The 19,741-nt window shown below is 38.1% G+C and overlaps 1 protein-coding gene across 1 annotated transcript; it reads left to right on the top strand.

Moving 5' to 3' along the window:
* The first annotated feature begins 315 nt into the window (after nucleotides 1-315).
* LOC106095265 (probable chitinase 10) lies at nucleotides 316-19,525 on the top strand. The gene is made up of 5 exons (XM_059365101.1): nucleotides 316-478; nucleotides 1,102-1,217; nucleotides 1,319-1,427; nucleotides 18,521-19,092; nucleotides 19,165-19,525. Exons 1-5 carry the CDS (start codon nucleotides 316-318, stop codon nucleotides 19,411-19,413), a joined length of 1,209 nt encoding a protein of 402 aa, XP_059221084.1. The 3' UTR covers nucleotides 19,414-19,525.
* Nucleotides 19,526-19,741: the final 216 nt, after the last annotated feature.

The raw sequence follows: 19,741 nt of genomic DNA, 5'->3' as shown, positions 1-19,741 counted from the left end.
TATTCTTATTAGTGGCATGACGAGATCAATTACCAATCTGCATGAGCCAGTGATACAAATTGCCCGCTAGTGCGGTGTGCAGGTTGCCCCCAGTGATATTAATCACACTGCTGTTAAACTACTTGTGGTAGGATAGTGCTGGTCAAGTTTAATTCCGTTCATAACAGGGATTTGATTATGGCGAACTATTCTAGGCTTAACTCGATCAGGCTGAACGATGTAATTGGTGGCGAGGTTGACTACCGTGTGTATTTAAATGATCATCTTACCGCACCTGCCTTTAACCTGGTTTTTTAATGTCATAAGCTAATATGAATGAGCTACGTCCTTATAAATGGAGATATTCCCAAGGTGTGCCTTATGTTTCTGAATGGTGACGTTAAAACAGTGAATGCGACTGGATGCGATCAATTATTTGGCAGTTTTGAGTCAAGCAACGCTAATGCAGATGTGGCTAGCACCGTTACCAATGGATCCCGTGCGTACCAGTATTTTATTTCCATTATTTTGTTTTTTTTTTTTTTTGTTTTAGCAATTAATTTTTCATTGAGCCTTTAGAGCGTTATTAGTTATGAAAACTTGCAACATAGGTAATATTTCGTGAGATAATTCGTTTTTTTTGCTCCTCATTGTGTGCTTTTAGTGATAACTTATCATTTTAATTGCCGTAGTCTTAACCTCTCTGAGAGGTCATGTTGTTGTTGACAGACAGAAATGTGTTGTTGACAGTTTGTTGAGTGTAGTAGGTGTTTCCGAAATTTGGCTTAAACCAAGTATAACGCCGAGTCGATTTGAAATTTCGGGATATTCTTTTTGCAGAAATTATCGTCCGTGTGTGAGAGGTGGAGGTGTTGCTTTGTTTGTCTCTAATTCTATTAAGTACAAAGTTGTTTATAGTGGTAGTCAATATGGGATTGTTGAATGTTTGTTTGTAGAACTTTTACTTGGTTCTAGAATTGTTCTTGTTGGTGTTGTATATCTTTCGCGGGGAAATTTTCGTGCATTTGAAAGTGAAGTTGCTGATATTTTCGTGAGATACTCTGACGTCATAATTTTAGGAGATTTCAATAATAATATTTTTGATTTGTCGTTTTCTTATAGTGTGCGCGAAAGTTGTAGGCGGCTTAATGTGTCAATTGTCCACAACTCTCTACCTACTCATTTTAGTGCTGTACATAATTCTACTTCCTTACTCGACTTTGTTCTTGTTAGCGATGGTAGTTGTGTCTGTGTTACTAACCAGGTTGTTTGTCCCAGTATATCGGATCATGCGTTTATTTTCGTGTCCCATAACGTTTCAATCCTTAATGTTTTGCAGTTCTTTGAATATGTTGATTATAATGCTTTGAGCTGTGATGATTTGCAGGAAATTGTTTCGTCTACTGATTTTTCAGCTTTGTATTCCACTAGTGGCGTTGAATTTCAATGTAGTAATTTTAGTAGCTGTCTTGGGTCTATCCATAATGCGTTTCCCATAAAAAAGGGTGATAAGGACTAGAAGTGAGGATTGGTTTAGCAATCCCCTCATTTTATATCACCTCTCGCTTCGAGATATGGCTTTGAAATCTTTCTTGGAGAATCGACCCAGTGTTAAGTGGCGAATTTTTGTAGAGCCAGGAATAAAGCCAAATTTGTTATAAGAAAAGTTAGAAAGGAAGCGAATGTATTGCATTTTGAGGGCAATAAAAGCGCAAAGCAGTTATGGGCGTTGTTAAAATCCAATGCACTTGGCAGTTGGGTGTGTCACGACATTGCGTGCTTTTGTCTTTAGATTTGGAAACGGCATTTGACAGAGTGGATTCTGGCCTTCTTCTTAGTAAATTAAAATCCGTTTATAAGTTTTCGACCAGTGCATGTACATTTGTATGCTCGTATCTTACAGGAGCCAGTTTGTTTGTGTTGATGGTAAATGTAGTAGTGTTTTTTCTCTAAGAAGTGGTGTTCCTCAGGGTTCAGTATTAAGTCCGCTTCTTTTTGTGCTATTTGTCATTGATGTTTTTTCTTGTCTGGATTTTTGGTGCACCTCATTTGCATATGCTGATGACATCCAAATGCTTTTTTAAGGTGATAACCGATTTTTGAATGTTTTTCAGACGAAAGTTAAGACGGTGAATAGGTTCAGTGTTAATGCTTCTAAAACTAAAGCTCTTTTTATACCCTCCACCATAAGATGGGGGTGTACTAATTTCGTCATTCTGTTTGTAACTACTCGAAATATCGTCGCGAAATTTTAAGTCGATCTAGCCATGTCCGTCCGTCTGTCTGTCGAAAGCACGCTAACTTCCGAAGGAGTAAAGCTAGCCACTTGAAATTTTGCACAAATACTTCTTATTAGTGTAGGTCGGTTGGTATTGTAAATGGGCCATATCGGTCCATGTTTTGATATAGCTGCCATATAAACCGATCTTGGGTCTTGACTTCTTGAGCCTCTAGAGTGCGCAATTCTTATCCGATTGGAATGAAATTTTGCACGAAGCGTTTTGCTATGATATTCAACAACTGTGCCAAGTATAGTTTAAATCGGTCCATAACCTGATATAGCTGCCATATAAACCGATCTTGGGTCTTGACTTCTTGAGCCTCTAGAAGGCGCAATTCTTATCCGATTGGAATGAATTGGAATTTTGCACGACGTGTTTTGTTGTTATATCCAACAACTGTGCCAAGTATGGTTGAAATCGGTCCATAACCTTATATAGCTGTCATATAAACCGATCTTGGGTCTTGACTTCTTGAGCCTCTAACGGGCGTAATTCCTATCCGATTTGAATGAATTTTGGCATGTAGTATTTTGTTATGATATCCAACAACTGTGCCAAATATGGTTCAAATCGGTTCATAACCTGATATAGCTGTCATATAAACAGATCTGGGGACTTGACTTCTTGAGCTTCTAGAGGGCGTAATTCCTATCCGATTTGGCTGAAATTTCGCAAGACGTTTTTTATTGTTACTTTCAACAACTATGGCAAATAAAGTACAAGTCGGTTCATAACCTGATATAGCTGCCATATAAACCGATCTGGGATCTTGACTTCTTGAGCCTCTAGAGGTCGCAATTATTATCCGATTTGCCTGAAATTTTGTACGACGGATTCTCTCATGACCATCAACATACGTGTTTATTATGATCAGAATCGGACCAAAGCCCGATACAGCTCCCATATAAATCGATCTCTCTATTTTACTTTTTGAGCTCACAAAGAGCGCAATTCTTATTCGAATTGGCTGACATTTTACACAGGTCTCCAACATATAATTTAATTGTGGTCCAAACAGGACCATATCTTGATATCGCTCTAATAGCAGAGCAAATCTTTTCTTATATCCTGTTTTGCCTAAGAAGAGATGCCGGGAAGAGAACTCGACAAATGCGATCCATGGTGGAGGGTATATAAGATTCGGCCCGGCCGAACTTAGCACGCTTTTACTTGTTATACCCTCCACCATAAGATGGGGGGTATACTAATTTCGTCATTCTGTTTGTAACTACTCGAAATATTCGTCTGAGACCCCATAAAGTATATATATTCTTGATCGTCGTGACATTTTATGTCGATCTAGCCATGTCCGTCCGTCTGTCCGTCCGTCCGTCCGTCCGTCTGTCTGTCGAAAGCACGCTAACTTCCGAAGGAGTAAAGCTAGCCGCTTGAAATTTTGCACAAATACTTCTTATTAGTGTAGGTCGGTTGGTATTGTAAATGGGCCATATCGGTCCATGTTTTGATATAGCTGCCATATAAACCGATCTTGGGTCTTGACTTCTTGAGCCTCTAGAGTGCGCAATTCTTATCCGATTCGAATAAAATTTTGTACGACGTGTTTTTTTATAATATCCAACAACTGTGCCAAGTATGGTTCAAATCGGTCCATAACCTGATATAGCTGCCATATAAACCGATCTTGGGTCTTGACTTCTTGAGCCTCTAGAGTGCGCAATTCTTATCCGATTCGAATAAAATTTTGTACGACGTGTTTTTTTATAATATCCAACAACTGTGCCAAGTATGGTTCAAATCGGTCCATAACCTGATATAGCTGCCATATAAACCGATCTTGGGTCTTGACTTCTTGAGCCTCTAGAGGGCGCAATTCTTATCCGATTGAAATGGAATTTCGCACGACGTGTTTTGTTATGATATCCAACAACTGTGCCAAGTATGGTTCACATCGGTTCATAACCTGATATAGCTGCCATATAAACCGATCTTGGGTCTTGACTTCTTGAGCCTCTAGAGTGCGCAATTCTTATCCGATTGGGATGAAATTTTGCACGACGTGTTTTGTTATTATATTCAACAACTGTGCCAAGTATGGTTCAAATCGGTTCATAACCTGATATAGCTGCCATATAAACCGATCTTGGGTCTTGACTTCTTGAGCCTCTAGAGGGCGCAATTCTTATCCGATTGAAATGGAATTTCGCACGACGTCTTTTGTTATGATACCCAACAACTGTGCCAAGTATGGTTTAAATCGGTCTATAACCTGATATAGCTGCCATATAAACCGATCTTGGGTCTTGACTTCTTGAGCCTCTAGAGTGCGCAATTCTTATCCGATTGGAAAGAATTTTTGGCACCAAGTATTTCGTTATGATATCCAACAACTGTGCCAAGTATGGTTAAAATCGGTCCATAACCTGATATAGCTGTCATATAAACAGATCTGGGGATTGGACTTCTTGAGCTTCTAGAGGGCGCAATTCCTATCCGATTTGGCTGAAATTTTGCATGACGTATTTTATTTTTACTTTGAACAACTGTGTCAAATTAGGTTCAAATCGGTTCATAACCTGATATAGCTGCCATATAAACCGATCTGGGATCTTGACTTCTTGACCCCTAGAAGTCGCAATTATTATTACCGATATGCCTGAAATTTTGTACGACGGATCCTCTCATGACCATCAACAAACGTGTTTATTATGGTCTGAATCGGTCTATAGCCCGATAAAGATCCCATATAAATCGTTCCCTCTATTTTACTTCGTGATCCCCAATGGGCGCAATTCTTATACGAATTGGCTGAAATTTTACACAGGTCTCCAACATATAATTTAATTGTGGTCCGAACCGGACCATATCTTGATATCCTTTTAATAGCAGAGTAACTCTTTTCTTATATCCTTTTTTGCCTAAGAAGAGATAACGGGAAAAGAACTCGACGAATGCGATCCATGGTGGAGGGTATATAAGATTCGGCCCGGCCGAACTTAGCACGCTTTTACTTGTTTTTTTTTAATTTTTACATTTAGGTATTAAAAGGTACAAAATGGCATTTTTGTCGTGTCAAATTTCATACGAGTTTTCTGTTCAGCTTTTCAGGCGGAATGCTGTCAAACTCCATATAAACAAGTAAAAGCGTGCTAAGTTCGGCCGCGCCGAATCTTATATACCCTCCACCATGGATCGCATTTGTCGAGTTCTTTTCCCGGCATCTCTTCTTAGGCAAAACAGGGTATAAGAAAAGATTTGCTCTGCTATTAGAGCGATATCAAGATATGGTCCGGTTTGGACCACAATTAAATTATATGTTGGAGACCTGTGTAAAATGTCAGCCAATTCGAATAAGAATTGCGCCCTTTGGGGGCTCAAGAAGTAAAATAGAGAGATCGATTAATATCGAAGCTGTATCGGGCTATAGACCGATTCAGACCATAATAAATACGTATGATGGTCATGCGAGAATCCGTCGTACAAAATTTCAGGCAAATCGGATAATAATTGCGACCTCTACAGGCTCAAGAAGTCAAGATCCCAAATCGGTTTATATGACAGCTATATCAGGTTATGAACCGATTTGAACCATACTTGGCACAGTTGTTGGATATCATAACAAAACACGTCGTGTCAAATTTCATACGAAACGGATAAGAATTGTGCCCTCTAGAGGCTCAAGAAGTCAAGACCCAAGATCGGTTTATATGACAGCTATATCAGGTTATGGACCGATTTGAACCATACTGAGCACAGTTGTTGGATATCATAACAAAACACGTCGTGCGAAATTTCATTCCAATCGGATAAGAATTGCGCACTCTAGAGGCTCAAGAAGTCAAGACCCAAGATCGGTTTATATGGCAGCTATATCAAAACATGGACCGATATGGCCCATTTACAATACCAACCAACCTACACTAATAAGAAGTATTTGTGCAAAATTTCAAGTGGCTAGCTTTACTCCTTCGGAAGTTAGCGTGCTTTCGACAGACAGACGGACGGACGGACATTGCTAGATCGACATAAAATGTCACGACGATCAAGAATATATATACCTTATGGGGTCTCAGACGAATATTTCGAGTAGTTACAAACAGAATGACGAAATTAGTATACCCCCCTTCCTATGGTGGGGGTATAAAAATCTAGTTACCCACAATATACTGTCAAGGTGTAATTGCATCTCAAATTTTAAAACTTTATCCCACTGTGCATAAGATTATCATTTTCTACGTTTTAGAAATTAAATGAACGAATTTGTTTGGGTGCCGGGCCATAGCAGAGTAAGGGGAATGAATAAGCAGACGAATTGGCATTCCAGAGGACTGCCGTCAATAAACTTGGTTAACCCGAAGCCTTTCGGATCGACGCAGTCCGAGTAAAGTGCGTGCGAATGTACATTTAATACTGTGAAATGGCGAGACGGTCGGTAGGAAAATCCTATGGGGAGATCCGGATTGTGAGAAGACGAGGCTATTGATGAAAGCAAGGAACCTGTAGGTCAGTATAGCTTTCGATTTCATAACAGGACGCATAGGACTATGAGCTCACTTATGCAAAATCTTTACGGCAAGTGATGGCATGTGTAGGGCATGTGGGGAAGACGTTGCCTGGCTTTTGCTGCTAACAGACACCGGCACTTGGGTGAGGACACAATACCCGACATAAACCAATTAAAGGGCGTGGTATGGAAAACAATTAGGGATTTTGTAAGAAGCACGGAATTTAAATTTTCTTTTTCCAGGTTATTATTTAGTATTTAGAACGTAGCTACATGTCAAATGTCCGGCCTGTAGCTCCATCTGTAAACAAAGTACCAAATCGTATCAATTTTGGTAACAAAATTTTCGAGTTGTGAATAGATCATTTAGTCACCCATCACATATTTCCTAGTTGTACCTACAAGCCAAATTTTAGACCTCTAACTCCATCTGTAAAGAAAGTACCAAATGGTACCAATTGCGGTACTAAATGTACGTTTTCTCCCATTACCAGTATTTTTTTTCCATTGCATTTTTTCATCCCCCTTATTTTGTAGCAGAGGTCTTTTAAGACAAATTTCTAAATTCGTAAATTGTTGGTACTTGTTTTAGTACCTAAATGTAAAAATTTCCAAAAACTCTTCTAATCATGCAATTAAGTTTGCCATGGTATACTTAAGTTTCAAAATTCAGAGCTCTATCTCAATTTACAAATAAAGTAGCAAATAGTACCTATTGCAGCACTAATAGTACTATTTCTCCGACTTCCGGTACTATTTTGGAAGATTTTTTTGACTAATCCAATTTTTCAAGAGCTTTTTAATTTGAGCTCGTTCACACTGCACATTGCACCATTTCGTAATATATTGGTACTATTTAGTACCGTAACGAACGAATATCACCAAATCGAATCTTATTCCGTGTCTACGACCTAAGAACAACATTCGTGCAAAATTTCATAATTGTAGCTTAAGCCTTTTAGGTTGGGCAGTGATCGGTCAGTCAGTAAATCACGCGTGGATATTATATATATCGTAGAAGAGAATAATAAAATTAATGTGCATTGGATCATTTTGAGCTGAAATTGAGGCATGTTTAAGATATGAAGGAACAGTGAGTATTGCATATTTTGGAGCCGATAAGCAGGCATATTAAAACAACAATTTTGAGAAGTTGTGTGGGTAGGTGTAAGAGCATTTTCGCTCAAGGGAAAACAAGTCGAAAATATGTGTTGTAGCATGCATATTTTGAGAAGTTGTGAGTGACTGGATTAATTCCTAAAAGAGGTATATTTATTGTATATGCCTACATGTTGGGAGCGATATTTCCGCCACTGGGAAATTATTAACATTATATATCATTTGATATATTATGAAATGTCATTTATACGGTGAGATAGGGTCTGAAGCATATATAGAGCATTTGGGTTATTATGATTCAGGTAGAATAAATGAGTGGTGTCATAAAAATTTTATTGTTATTAACTCAAGCAAATCAAAGTCTATCGCATTCAACAATTTATCTGGTCGAATATTTAGCTTCTTTCTCTCAATGGCTCTCTTATTGGTAATGTAATAGTTCTTAAAATTTAGGGCCTGCATTTGACGAAGACCTTAAATTTAACCATCATGTTAATAAGATAATTTCAAAGACAACATTTATCTTGCGTAAAATCCATTATACAGGAACAAATCTTTCTTTAAATGTCCGCTTGCACATTGGAAAATCACTCTTGCTGCCTCACGTTACCTACATATGGATTAGAGGTATTTTCTGGTGCGAACTCAGGTAGTCTGCATAGATTGAAGATGGGTATTCATCGTATAGTCCGATATGTTTATAATATATAGTATTACGACCACGTATCTTCGTTAACTGTTCAGTTTCTTTGAAAGCTTTACCAACTTAAAAATTATTTCCTTGTTCTATAAAATAATGAAGTTCCAAAATCCAGTCTACTTATTCTCGAAATTTCAGTTTGGAGCATCGAACAGAACCCATTCTATTGTATAATCGTGCCTAGGTTCCAGTCGTTGTGATTTTGTTAATGACACGTTGATTTTCTCTTTTTTGTCTATTTTTTATTCGTATTTGTGCTCAATTATAAATTTTTTTGAATTTAGATTTTTGTTAAGATTTTTTTTCTGTACTTTTGTAAAGTAATAGAATTATTATTTAACATAGCTTTACAAACCCATGCATTGTTATTTCTATTAGAGAAGAATGTTGATCTACATAATCAATTTGGCCGAATAATGGCTTACCGATTATGAAAATAAATAATAGAATCGAATCTGCACCTGGATATATGTCCGCACTCTCTATAAAGAAGGTGTATTAGAGAAGTACAAGGCAGATGTTACAGCCTTAAAAGAAGTGCTATGGGAATGGCGTCACAACAATACCAAACGGTGACGAACTATACTATAGCTGCCATAACACGAGGCATGAATATGCTGTGGATTTTTGGTTAGTCGGAGACTGAAACACTTTGTCTTCAGCTTTACTCCGGTGGATGAGAGACTAGCCACAATCCGCATAAAAGCCAAATTCTTCAATATCAGCCTTATTTGTGCCCATGTACTGACGGAAGACAAGGACGAGCTGACCAAGGACATTTTTTACGAGCGCCTAGAGAAAGAGCATGACCGCTACCCCGCACATGATATTAAACTCGTTCTGCAAGATTTTAATGCGAAGATAGGGAAGGAAGACCTCTCTGGTGAAGCAGTCGGGAAGTTTAGCCTCCACGAGATAACGTCCAGTAATGGATTGAGGCCGATAGATTTTGCCGCGGCAAAAAACATGGCAGTTAGAAGCTCCAGATTTCAACATAAAAATATTCACAAAGCCACATAGCTGTCACCTGATCAAAACATGAGGAACCAAATTGATCACGTTGTGATAGATGGAAGACATTCATCCAGCGTGTTAGATGTACGATCGATCCGTGGATCAAAGGTTCGCACCCGTTTGAACATGTCGAGGAAGATACGATTTCACACTGCACGGAAGCTAGACATTGACAAGCTGAAAACACATACTCCACTCGACTGACCCATACTTGGGTACCGGAAGCCTCTCCCAAGAAACTCATGGTACGACCAAGAGTGTCGAGATGCTATTAAAGCCAAGTATACGGCATATATATAGCAGGGTTGCTATATATATATAGCAACCCTGCAATCAGTAGCAATGCGCCAGATGAAGGAGAGGTATCGGGAAAAAGGAGAGACGAGAAACGTCTATTCCGCAGAAAGAAAAGGGAAATGGATAGACGTGAGTGTGAGCGAATTGTGATGTACAGGAGTCAGAACGAAGTCCGGAAATTCTACCAAAGAATTAAACATCAAACCGATGGCTTTGATGTAAGCACATCCTCCTGCAGAGGCAAAGAAGGTAACTGACACAGGTAGCATGCTGAGGATATAGAAAGATCATTGTACCTTACTGCTAGTGTCCGACGTTAGCGGCGAAGAGGATACAGCAGAACCAATCAATGATGATGGTATTGAATGTGAACCTCCTAGTAAGAATGCGGTCCAAGTAACAATGATTCAACTAAAGAACAACAAGGCAGCAGGAACCGACGGGTTACCCGCTGAACTATTTAAGACCGGAGGCAACACGCTGATAAGGTGTACGCATCCGCTTATCTGCACAATCTAGCTAGTAGAACGCATACCCGATGATTGGAACCTCAGCATACTATGTCCCGTACACAAGAAAGGAGACAAGACGGAATGTGCCAACTACAGAGGAATAAGTCTCCTTCCCATCGTATACAAGATACTCTAGAACGTACTGTGTGAAAGATTAAAACCAAAAGTCAATGAGATAATTAGGCCCTATCAATGCGGCTGGTAAATCCACCTAGACCATATATTTACACTGCGCCCAATTCTGGAAAAGACCCGAGAAGGACAAATCAACACCTACCATCTCTTTGTTGACTACAAAGTCGTCCTCGATACCCCTTTACGTTCAAAGGTATTTCAAGCCAAGTCTGAATTTGGATGGAATCAGGATGGCACTTGCTGATACACGTTCCTCATTAATAATAGGAAAGAATATCTCCGAACCATTTAATACCAAACGAAGGAGACATCCTATCATGTGATCTCTTTACTATCCTGCTGGAGAAGATTATACGAGATGCAGATGTGAATAAATATGGCACACTAATCACAAGAGAACACATGCTACTCGCCTGTGCCGACGACATCGACATCACAGGTCGGTCACCGGAAGTAGTAACTGCAGCCTTAGAAAGAATCGAAAGAGAGTCAATGAAAGTGGGTCTGGCAGTAATTGGAGATAAGACGAAATGGATGGTTTTAACTCCCAAAACGCCTTGCACAACCGAGCAGATAAAGAAAATTAAGAAAGTTGGAAACCAAAACTTTGAGACAGTCAGTAACTTTATCTATAACACCAGTTTTGAGATAAAGCGAAGAATAATACTGGCAAACAGATGCTACTTTGGATTAAGAAAGCAATTTAGAAACAAGGCCACCTTTCGACAGCCAATGACCACACTATACAAGACTCTGATACTACCCGTGCAGTTATATGGTTCTGAGGCATGGGTACTTGTGAAAGCAAATGAGTCAGGCATTGCTTGGAGTATTTGAGAGAAAGATTCTTCGTAAAATATATGGACCAGTTTGCGTTAACGGAGAATATAGGCGACGTATGAACCACGAGCTGTATGACGACGATAGCATAGTTACACGCATCAAAATACAACGGCTGCGTTGGCTAGGTCATGTTGTCAGAATGGATGAAGAAGCTCCAGCAAAGAAGTCTTTTGAAGGCAAACACGGTGGTACACGCAAACCGGGAAGACCAAAAGCCCGATGGAAAGATCAAGTTGTTGGAGACACCTCGAAACTTGGTGTCAGAGATTTTAGAATGAGCGCAGAAGATCGAGGCGCTTGGAACGCTATTCTACGTTCGGCTAGTGGAACAAATGTTCTGTCGTATCCAATTAAAGTAAAGTAAGTAAGTAAAGTAACTTCGATTCAGATAAATATTTCATGCATTTTGCTGAATTTGACGTTTTTTTTTTTTTGAAAAACTTTCATATAGCTCTTAAAAAAGTACACCCTTTATATTAAATAAAGTTAAAAAAAAAACCCCTGTAAGAATTTAGTGAATAAAATGAATTTTCAGATTTAGAATATCTGAATTAACCAGCATTCGTTACGCTTTCGTTTTCTTTGATAATCGGCGCCTCGACAACTTGGGTTTAAGATAATCTCGATTTGAATTTTAGTTTTCAAAAATTCGGTACATTTTGGGCTCATGTTGTGTTTTACCTAAATAATCCGTCCAAAATTTAATATTTTGGACATTTTATGTTAGAGCAAGACCTGACCTTTCCAAAAATATATATATTTTTAAATGAAACATTTTAAAATATGGGCAAAAATGTCTACCCAATGTGCACACCTCGGCTCTTCTCATATACATTCTCTACCGAATGGGTGATATCTTTTGAACGATTTAAAAGATGTGAAACCAATCCGCCATTTTTGAATGAATTGAGATATCTTTATAATATTTAAAATGTATTGATCGGAGGTCTGGGCAATATTCATGGACCCTCTAATTAAGTCATCTCCTACCAATTTTTGTTTACGCTCTAAAATATTCATTTGTGGTTCGATTTCCAAAATTTGTTTACGGCGCCATTACACGGTATGTAGATGACTTATGACATGACAATTTTTGTATTCAAATGTTATTTAAAATGTTTGCCAAAATTGTCAATTTGCATACATTCTGTGATTTAAATCCGGTGTAAAACCAGCCATTACCCTACCATAAATCAGATTTATGCTGGATTTGTTTTTAAATCCCATAATAAAACCGATTTCATGGCTGAAGAATCGATAAAAGTACCAAAATATGCAACTGTTTTTAAGAATTGTGTATGGATGTGTGTGATATACTCATTTATATATATGCTACCTCAATTACCAGAAGCGCAGTGTAAACGGACTGGATTTGTTAATTTCAGATCATACAAATTTCAATGTAAATGTGCTACACGATTCATAATTTTTGCTGTCACACCTGCATGTTATTTTCGTATGACATAACTTAAAAATGTGATCAAAAGCTGATTTTTTATGCATACAAATTGTGCAAGTTGTGAGAAAGCTGATTGAGTCATAAAGTTATGGAAACAATTTAATTTGTGGTTGCTTTCATTCGACTGACAACAAAAACAAAGCAGTTGTTGTGCTATGCAATCTTCAAAATCCATGCTGATGCTAGGCGAATGGAAATTCTCCTACGAGGTTCGGGAGGAATAATGCCTCAAGCGTCTTGGCTGCTGGTGAGAGATGGGAGATCGGTCTGTACGACTCCCCCAAACTTGGGTCCTTTCCAGGCTTCAGTAGTAGGCTTCAGTTTCATATTCTACATTCATTAGTATCACTCGACCCGTACAACTCTACATGTGCTAAATTTGATATGTCATAAGACAACTACATACCCTGTAATAGGGCCTTTGCTTGTTAGAATATACTTCTCACGTCCTGTTAAACACATGCTTTTTTGTGGTAGATATTTCAAATTGTTTCAGAGATATTCGACTTGCAAACTGATTTATTACCGAGGCTGACCTTGTATTTTGTAGTTTGCGAAGACTTTTGTGAATCGACTTTTAATCTAAATACTGATTTAGATAGCTTACAATATTTACAATAATTGTCGTATCGTATTACAATATCTGTCTCTTCAGTCTAAATTTATGCGGTCTTAAATGAAGCGACTATGATCATACATTAAAATTTCGTATAAGATAGATTCTCAAGGACCTGTGGGACTTGTATCAGAAGTGAAATAAATAAAGAAATGTAGATCGAAAGAAACACCTAGCAGGACTTATGGTCCTGGCAGCGGATTCATAATAACTAAAAATAAATCTCTAAATGTTGCAGGTTTTTAAATAAAGCCAAAATCAACCATAATACTTATGGGATGAATACGATTGGGATGAAATTTTGAACGACGTGTTTTGTTATGATATCCAACAACTGTGCCAAGTAGGGTTCAAATCGGTCCATAACCTGATATAGCTGTCATATAAACCGATCTTGGGTCTTGACTTCTTGAGCCTCTAGAGTACGCAATTCTTATCCGATTTCGCAGAAATTTTGCAAGACGTATTTTATTCGTACTTTCAACAACTGTGTCAAAAAAGGTTCAAATCGGTTCATAACCTGATATAGCTGCCATATAAACCGATCTGGGATCTTGACTTCTTGAGCCTCTAGAGGTCGCAATTATTATGTACGACGGATCCTCTCATGACCATCAACATACGTGTTTTTTATGGTCTGAATAGGTCTGTATTCGAATTGGCTGACATTTTACACAGGTCTCCAACATATAATTTAATTGTGGTCCAAAGCGGACCATATCTTGATATCGCTCTAATAGCAGAGCAAATCTTTTCTTATATCCTTTTTTGCCTAAGAAGAGATGCCGGGAAAAGAACTCGACAAATGCGATCCAAGGTGGAGGGTATATAAGATTCGGCCCGGCCGAACTTAGCACGCTTTTACTTGTCTAAATATATGGTCTTCTGTGACGGTACGCTGTCTCCAAAAAAACACAAGAAATAAAGCAGGTAAAAGTGTGCTCGGCCGGGCCAAATTTTGAGAACCTTCCAGCATGGATTCTGCTAAAAATGTATACAAATAAATTTAGTTAAGGGGCATAATTTTATTCTACATATCAAACTTCTGTCAAACAGATCTTTTCCCGGTGTCTCTTTTTAGGCAAACAAAGTAAAGGAAAGGATAAAAGAAAATGATTGCTATGCTATTGGAGCTATATCATGTTATGGTCAGATTCGGAGCATAATGAAATGAATGTTGGAGACCATAGTAGAAGTCATTGTGTAAAATGTCAGCCAAATCGAATAAGAACTGCGCCCTTTAGGGGCTCAAAAAGTAAAATAGGGACATAATTTTATAGGGGAGCTGTATTAGGCTATGACCGATTCAGACCATATTTGACACGTATGTTGAAGGTCATGTTGTAAAAATTTCACCCAAATCAGGTAATAATTGCGCCCTATAGAGGCTCAAGAAGTCAAGATCCCAGATCAGTTAAATGGCAGATATATCAGATTATGTACCGATTTCAACCATACTTTGCACAGTTGTTGAAATACATAACGAAACACGTCATGCAAAATTTCAGCGAAATTGGATAGGATTTGCGCCCTCTAAAGGCTTTAGAAGTCAAGACCCCAGATCGGATTATATGGCAGCTCTATCAGGTTATGTACCCATTTAAACCATACTAAGCTCGCTTGTTGGAAGTCATAACAGAACACCATGTGCAAAATTTCAGCCAAATCAGATAATAATTGCCCTCTAGTGGCTCAAGAAGTCAAGAACCCAGATCGGTTTATATGGCAGCTATGTCAGGTTATGAACCGATTTGAACCATACATGGCACAGTAGTTGGAAGTTGCGACGAAATGCGTCATGCAAAATTTCAGCCAAATCGGATAGGAATTGCGCCCTCTAGAGGCTCAAGAAGTCAAGACCCCAGTTCGGTTTATATGACAGCTATATCAGGTTATGGACCGATTTGAACCATACTTAGCATTGTTGTTGGAAGTGATATCAAAACACCACGTGCAAAATTTCGGTCAAACCGGACTAAAATTGCGCCCTCAAGGCTCAAAAAGTGAAGACCCAAGAAAGGTTTATATGGCAACTATATCAAAACATACACCTATAAGAAATATTTGTGCAAAATTTCAAGCAACTAGCTTCATTTCTTCGAAAGTTAGCGTGCTTTCGACAGACAGACGCACGGACGGACGGACATAGCTAGATCGACATAAAATGTCATGACAATCAAGAATAAATATATATACTTTATGGAGTCTGAGACGAATATTTCGAGGAGTTACAAACAGAACGACGAAATTAGTATACCCCCATCCTATGGTGGAGGCTATAAAAATACCCAAAGTTCATCATTTTATATTCCAACCATTTAGGTATTGATGTAGGAGATTGTTTTCCACAACACGCGTAACTTTGTATACCCTCCACCATAGGATGGGGGTATACTAATGTCGTCATTCTGTTTGTAACTCCTCGAAATATTGATCTAAGACCCCATGAAGTATATATATTCTTGATCGTCATGACATTTTATGTCGATCTAGCAATGTCCGTCCGATCTCGGATCTTGAATTCTAGGGGGCACAATTCTTATTCGATTTGGCTGAAATTTTGCATGATGTGTTTAATTATGACTTGCAACAACTGCGCTAAGTATGGTTTCAATCGGCTCATAACATGATATAGTTGCCATATAAACCGATCTTGAATCTTGACTTCTTGAGTCACTAGAGGGCGCAATTCTAATCCGATTTGACTGAAATTTCGCATACCGTGTTTTGTTATGACTTCTAACAACTGTGCCAAATATACTTCAAATCGATCCATAACCTTATATAACTATTATTTAAACCGATCTGAGATCTTGACTTCTTGAGCCTCCAGAGGCCGTAATTATTATCCGATTTGTCTGAAATTCGGTCGAATGGGTCTATAGCCTGACACAGCTCCCATATAAACCGACCATAACTTGATATAGCTCCAATAATATAGCAAATCTTTTCTTTTTCCTTTGTTTGTCTGAAAAGAGATATCGGGAAAAGAACCCGACAAATGCAATCTATGATGGAGGGTACATACGATTCGGCCCGGTCGAACTTAACACGCTTTTACTTGTTTCATATAGTAAAGTGTTATGTACATACAAAAGGCAGCTTATCACTCACATCAAATCAGATATTTTCTGAAAAATGATGCTTCTCATTTTTGCTAATGTCAATGTGATAAGAAAAAATTCGGCACTAAATTAAAAGCAACTCGAGCTAAAAAAAGAAGTCTTGATAAGATATTTATCAAATCAACTATCATCATTAGGTAGAGAGTAAAGCAATCAATAGTCTAGAGCACATTTGCTAGTGTGCGCAATATTTGAAGCCCATGGGAGAGATGGGCGATGGGTGAATACCCAAAAGTTATTTACCCGGTAAATTGGTAAATACCCGGCTATTTACCCATATATACCCAAAAGCTGGGTAAAAAAAATTTCCAAACTATTTTTGATCATTTCGCATTCATTGTATATAAAGCTGACCTTCTGATGTCATAAAATTGGAATTTAGTTGTAAACGGTGATTTTGTAGCTATTATTTTTTTGCCAACACTGGTTTAAATTGAGAAAACATCTTCGGTTTGGCCTATAATTCGTGAATCGTCTTACAAACGAACAAAGCTTGCAAATTATCGAATTTTATTATCAAAAGGCGTGCTCGTTTCCATTTTACGACGAAGCTCTTTTTTGGCTCAATGGGTACGTAAATAAGCAGAATTGTCGATTTTGTCAAGAATAGCATGACATATAGTTTCGACAAGATGGTGCCACATGCCACACAGCATGCGTAACAATTGACTATTTGAGAGGCGAATTCGATAAACATTTTAAATCTTGAGTTCGGTGAACATTTTAAATCGTGCGATTTAACGCCTTTACTATTTGTTGTGCCTTTACTATGGAGGCCACCGTAGCGCAAAGGTTAGCATGTCCGCCTATGACGCTGAACGCACGGTTTCGAATCCTGGCAGGACCATCAGAAAAATGTTCAGCAGTGGTTATCCCCTGCTAATGCTGGCAACATTTGTGATGTATTTTGCCATGTAAAAACTTCTCCCCAAAGAGGTGTCGCGGCACGCCGTCGGTCTCGGCTATAAAAAGGAGGTCCCTTATCATTGAGCTTAAAATTGAATCGGACAGCACTCATTGATTTGTATGAAGTTCGCCCCAGTTCCTAATGGAATGTTCATGGGCAAATTTGCATTTGCAATTTTCAAACATTAAATTGTATGGGCCTTACTATCCATTCTAATAAAGATTTCTTGCATTATTCTGAATTTTATGTGTTTTTTTCTTTTTTTGAAAAACTTTCCTATAGCTCTTAAAAAAAATCACCCTTTATATAGCCGAGCTATAGACCGATCTCCAGACTTAAATGCTTGAGGCAGTAAATTGGTCATTTTTATCCGATTTCAATGAAATTTGAAACAGTGAGTTCAGGTAGATCTCTACCCATTCCAGTAGTCCATATCGGACAATATTTTGATTAAGCTGCCATATAGACCGATCACCCGATGTAGTGTATTGAGCGTATAAAAGAAGAATTTTTCATTTATGAGGAATTGATTGCCTCATCATTTAAAGTCTGGAGATCGGTCTATATAGCGGCTATATAGAACTATCGTCCGATTTTATGAGATCAGAAAGTCAGTCTAGATACAAAGAATAAGAAATTATAAGAAAATGTTTGCGAAACGATTTAAATTTTGAAAATAGCTGAAAATTTATAAATTGCCAAATAAATATCCAAAAAGGTATATATATGGTATTTACCCAATAAAAACCAAGCATTGGGTATTTACCCGGTAGAAACCCATCTCTACCCATGGGCTAAAGTTCTTGTGCACGCACACAAATATATGCAGTAGTGTGTGTGTATTTGCCCGCCACTGGTCTAGAGTGATGCTACTGTGATGCTTTTAAATAAATTAAAAATTCTCTCCCTTGTATAGAACGGAAATCTACTCTCTATAAAAGGCTTGGCAAAATATGAATATCTTTAGAAGGTTATTTTTCACATAACCAGAAGGAAGAGTAGGTAAACCTTGAACAATTCCTCGCTTGGAATAATCATCATTTGTTTGTTTTCTTTTTTTTAATTTACAGTGAAATTTTTATTGGTTACTTTAGCCTTGGTAGGCTCCTTGTCTTTCTTAAAGGCCGATGTAAATATATGTTCTGGTGTAGCTGATAATGTTTTCCTGCCGGTTCTGGGAAATTGTTCCCAATACTATATCTGTATGGATGAAACCCCTTTAAAGAGGAGTTGTGTCAGCGGTTACTTGTTTGATAGCAGAATCCAATCCTGTACCTTTCCTGATAAGGCTCAATGTGTTCAAAATTGTACCGAAGCCTTGTCATCCTTTTGTTATGATCATACCTGCACCAAATTTGTTTTATGTTATTCTGGCACTCCTGTCGTACAGGAATGCTGTGACGGCCTACAATACAATGCCGATACAGATCGCTGTGATTTTCCCCAATATGTAGATTGTGTAAATAATATGTGTACGGTCTTCAATGACCCTACCAATATTACATTCTTGGCCAGTAAGGCCAGCTGCGGAAAATACTATGTATGCATGGATGGTGTGGCTAATGCCCAGAATTGTTCCAGTGGTCTCCAGTTCAATACGGAATGTAATTGTTGCGATTTCCCTTCACGAGTCAACTGCACAGTAAGTTGGAAAGGAATTGGAATATTCTTCATATTCATATTCTTCATACCTAAAAACGTTGCTTTCCTTTAGATTTCCTCATTGCAACGCAACATCAAACCGTTTTCAAAGACCCCTCCCAAGGCTGCCGATATTAAGTGCCCCCAACAAGGAAGTCATTTCTATCCACATACTAATGCAGAGAAATACTATTTCTGCTCAAATGGCCGTGGTGTTGTCTTAGAATGTACTCCCGGCTTGGTATTCGATCCATATTTGGAGACTTGTCGTGAAAAATCAAATATTGGACAAGCTAATATGTATAGGAGAGCATTTAATTGATAGCAACAGTTCATCTTTTCTTAAAAAAAATGTATTAACTGCCCCTATACATCAATACAGCGATCTTAGAGGTTAAAACACATTTTACTATAGATCTTAAAAAGGTAAAATTGCGATAAAAACACACTTTCTTAATATTTAGTATGGATTCAATGTATCCTCAATGTATTGCTTGTTTGAACCATTGAGTGGAGCGGACGTTTTGTTATTTCGCTCCGCAAGAATTTTTTCTGTAACTCGTAATAGGTAATTTTTTTGGAAGAGATATTTTAGTCACTCAAGGATAGCTGCGATATCCTTTTCTGCTACTGAAACCTCGACTGGTTAG

Source organism: Stomoxys calcitrans, chromosome 1 (genome assembly GCF_963082655.1).
Source record: "Stomoxys calcitrans chromosome 1, idStoCalc2.1, whole genome shotgun sequence".
NCBI lineage: Eukaryota > Metazoa > Arthropoda > Insecta > Diptera > Muscidae > Stomoxys > Stomoxys calcitrans.
Note: the sequence above shows the minus strand (reverse complement) of the source record. Positions and strands in the feature narration are given on the sequence as shown.